The sequence below is a fragment of the Lepidothrix coronata genome, unplaced genomic scaffold, assembly GCF_001604755.1.
Source record: "Lepidothrix coronata isolate B3197 unplaced genomic scaffold, Lepidothrix_coronata-1.0 Scaffold766, whole genome shotgun sequence".
NCBI lineage: Eukaryota > Metazoa > Chordata > Aves > Passeriformes > Pipridae > Lepidothrix > Lepidothrix coronata.
The window spans coordinates 1-1,044 of NW_016690946.1; the positions used below are offsets into that span (position 1 = coordinate 1).

The window sequence follows — 1,044 nt, forward strand, 5'->3', positions numbered from 1 at the left end:
CCCCGTTTTTAGGATGACCACCCCCATTTCTTTGGGAATCCCCCCCATTTTGGGATGGCCCAGCCCCGGTTTTTGGGATGGCCCAGCCCCGGTTTTTGGGAACCAGCCCCAGTTTTTGGGGTCCCCACCTCGCAGATCTGGCGGGCGAAGAGCAGGATGTGGGAAAGGCTCAGGGGGTGCTTGGGAAGGAATTCCCGGAGGCTCCCGAGGGGGACGTATTCCATGATCAGCTGCACCACCTTGTCCCCTGGAACAGAGCACTGGGACCCTCGTGGGGAGGGCAGGACCCCCCCGAGACCCCCCAGATTCCCGCCAGGATGGAGATTCCCCACCAAAAACCGCCGGGAATTGGGGTTTTCAACCTTCCCGCGGATCCGATCCCGGAAAATTCCCGCCCGGAAGGGCCCCCCCTCACCCTGCTCGCTGCAGCAGCCCTTGTACTTGACGATGTTCTCGTGGTAGAGGGTCTTGAGGATCTGGATTTCCCTCTTCCAGCTGCTCAGGAGCTCGGGGCTGCTCCCGGATTTCAGGGACTTCACGGCCACCATCTCCCCGGTGCCGTCGTTGGTGGGGTCGTAGCAGTACAGCCCCACCTTCCCAAAGTGCCCCTGGAGCGGGGAGAGGCGGGAATTCGGGATTTGGGGAGGGAAGGGGGAAGGTTTGCAGGGGGTCCCTGGGCCGGGAGGGGTCAGGGAAGGCGGGAGATGGAAGGGGGGGGTTCAGAGGGAAAGGAGGGTGGAAATAGGGACTGAGGGGTGAAATCAGGGATTGAAGGCTGGAATTAGGGATTGAAGGTCCACAATTCCCGGTGGGAATCTCAGGGCGCCACTGACCTCCCCCAGCTCCCGGATTTTCTTCAGGTAGCGCTTCTGGAAGACGGTGGGATCCGACACCGGGAAGTCGGGATTCACCGACGTCACGTCCACGAGGTCTGGCAGGAAAGGACCAATTTCTCTTTTTCCCCCTCTCTTTGCCTTTTCTCTTCCCTTTTTCCCCCTCTTTTTTTTCCCTCTTTTCTATTCCCTTTTTTCCCTCTGTTTTTTT

At 59.6% G+C, this 1,044-nt stretch overlaps 1 protein-coding gene across 1 annotated transcript in view; it reads right to left on the bottom strand.

Annotated features, from left to right (window-relative positions):
- Positions 1 to 8: 8 nt before the first annotated feature.
- LOC108510385 (non-receptor tyrosine-protein kinase TYK2-like) overlaps positions 9 to 1,044 on the bottom strand; it is a 10,928-nt gene continuing 9,892 nt past the window's right edge. Inside the window, 3 exon segments of the mRNA XM_017840064.1 lie at positions 9 to 247; positions 416 to 608; positions 834 to 1,009. Coding sequence (XP_017695553.1) covers positions 9 to 247; positions 416 to 608; positions 834 to 1,009 — 608 coding nt within the window.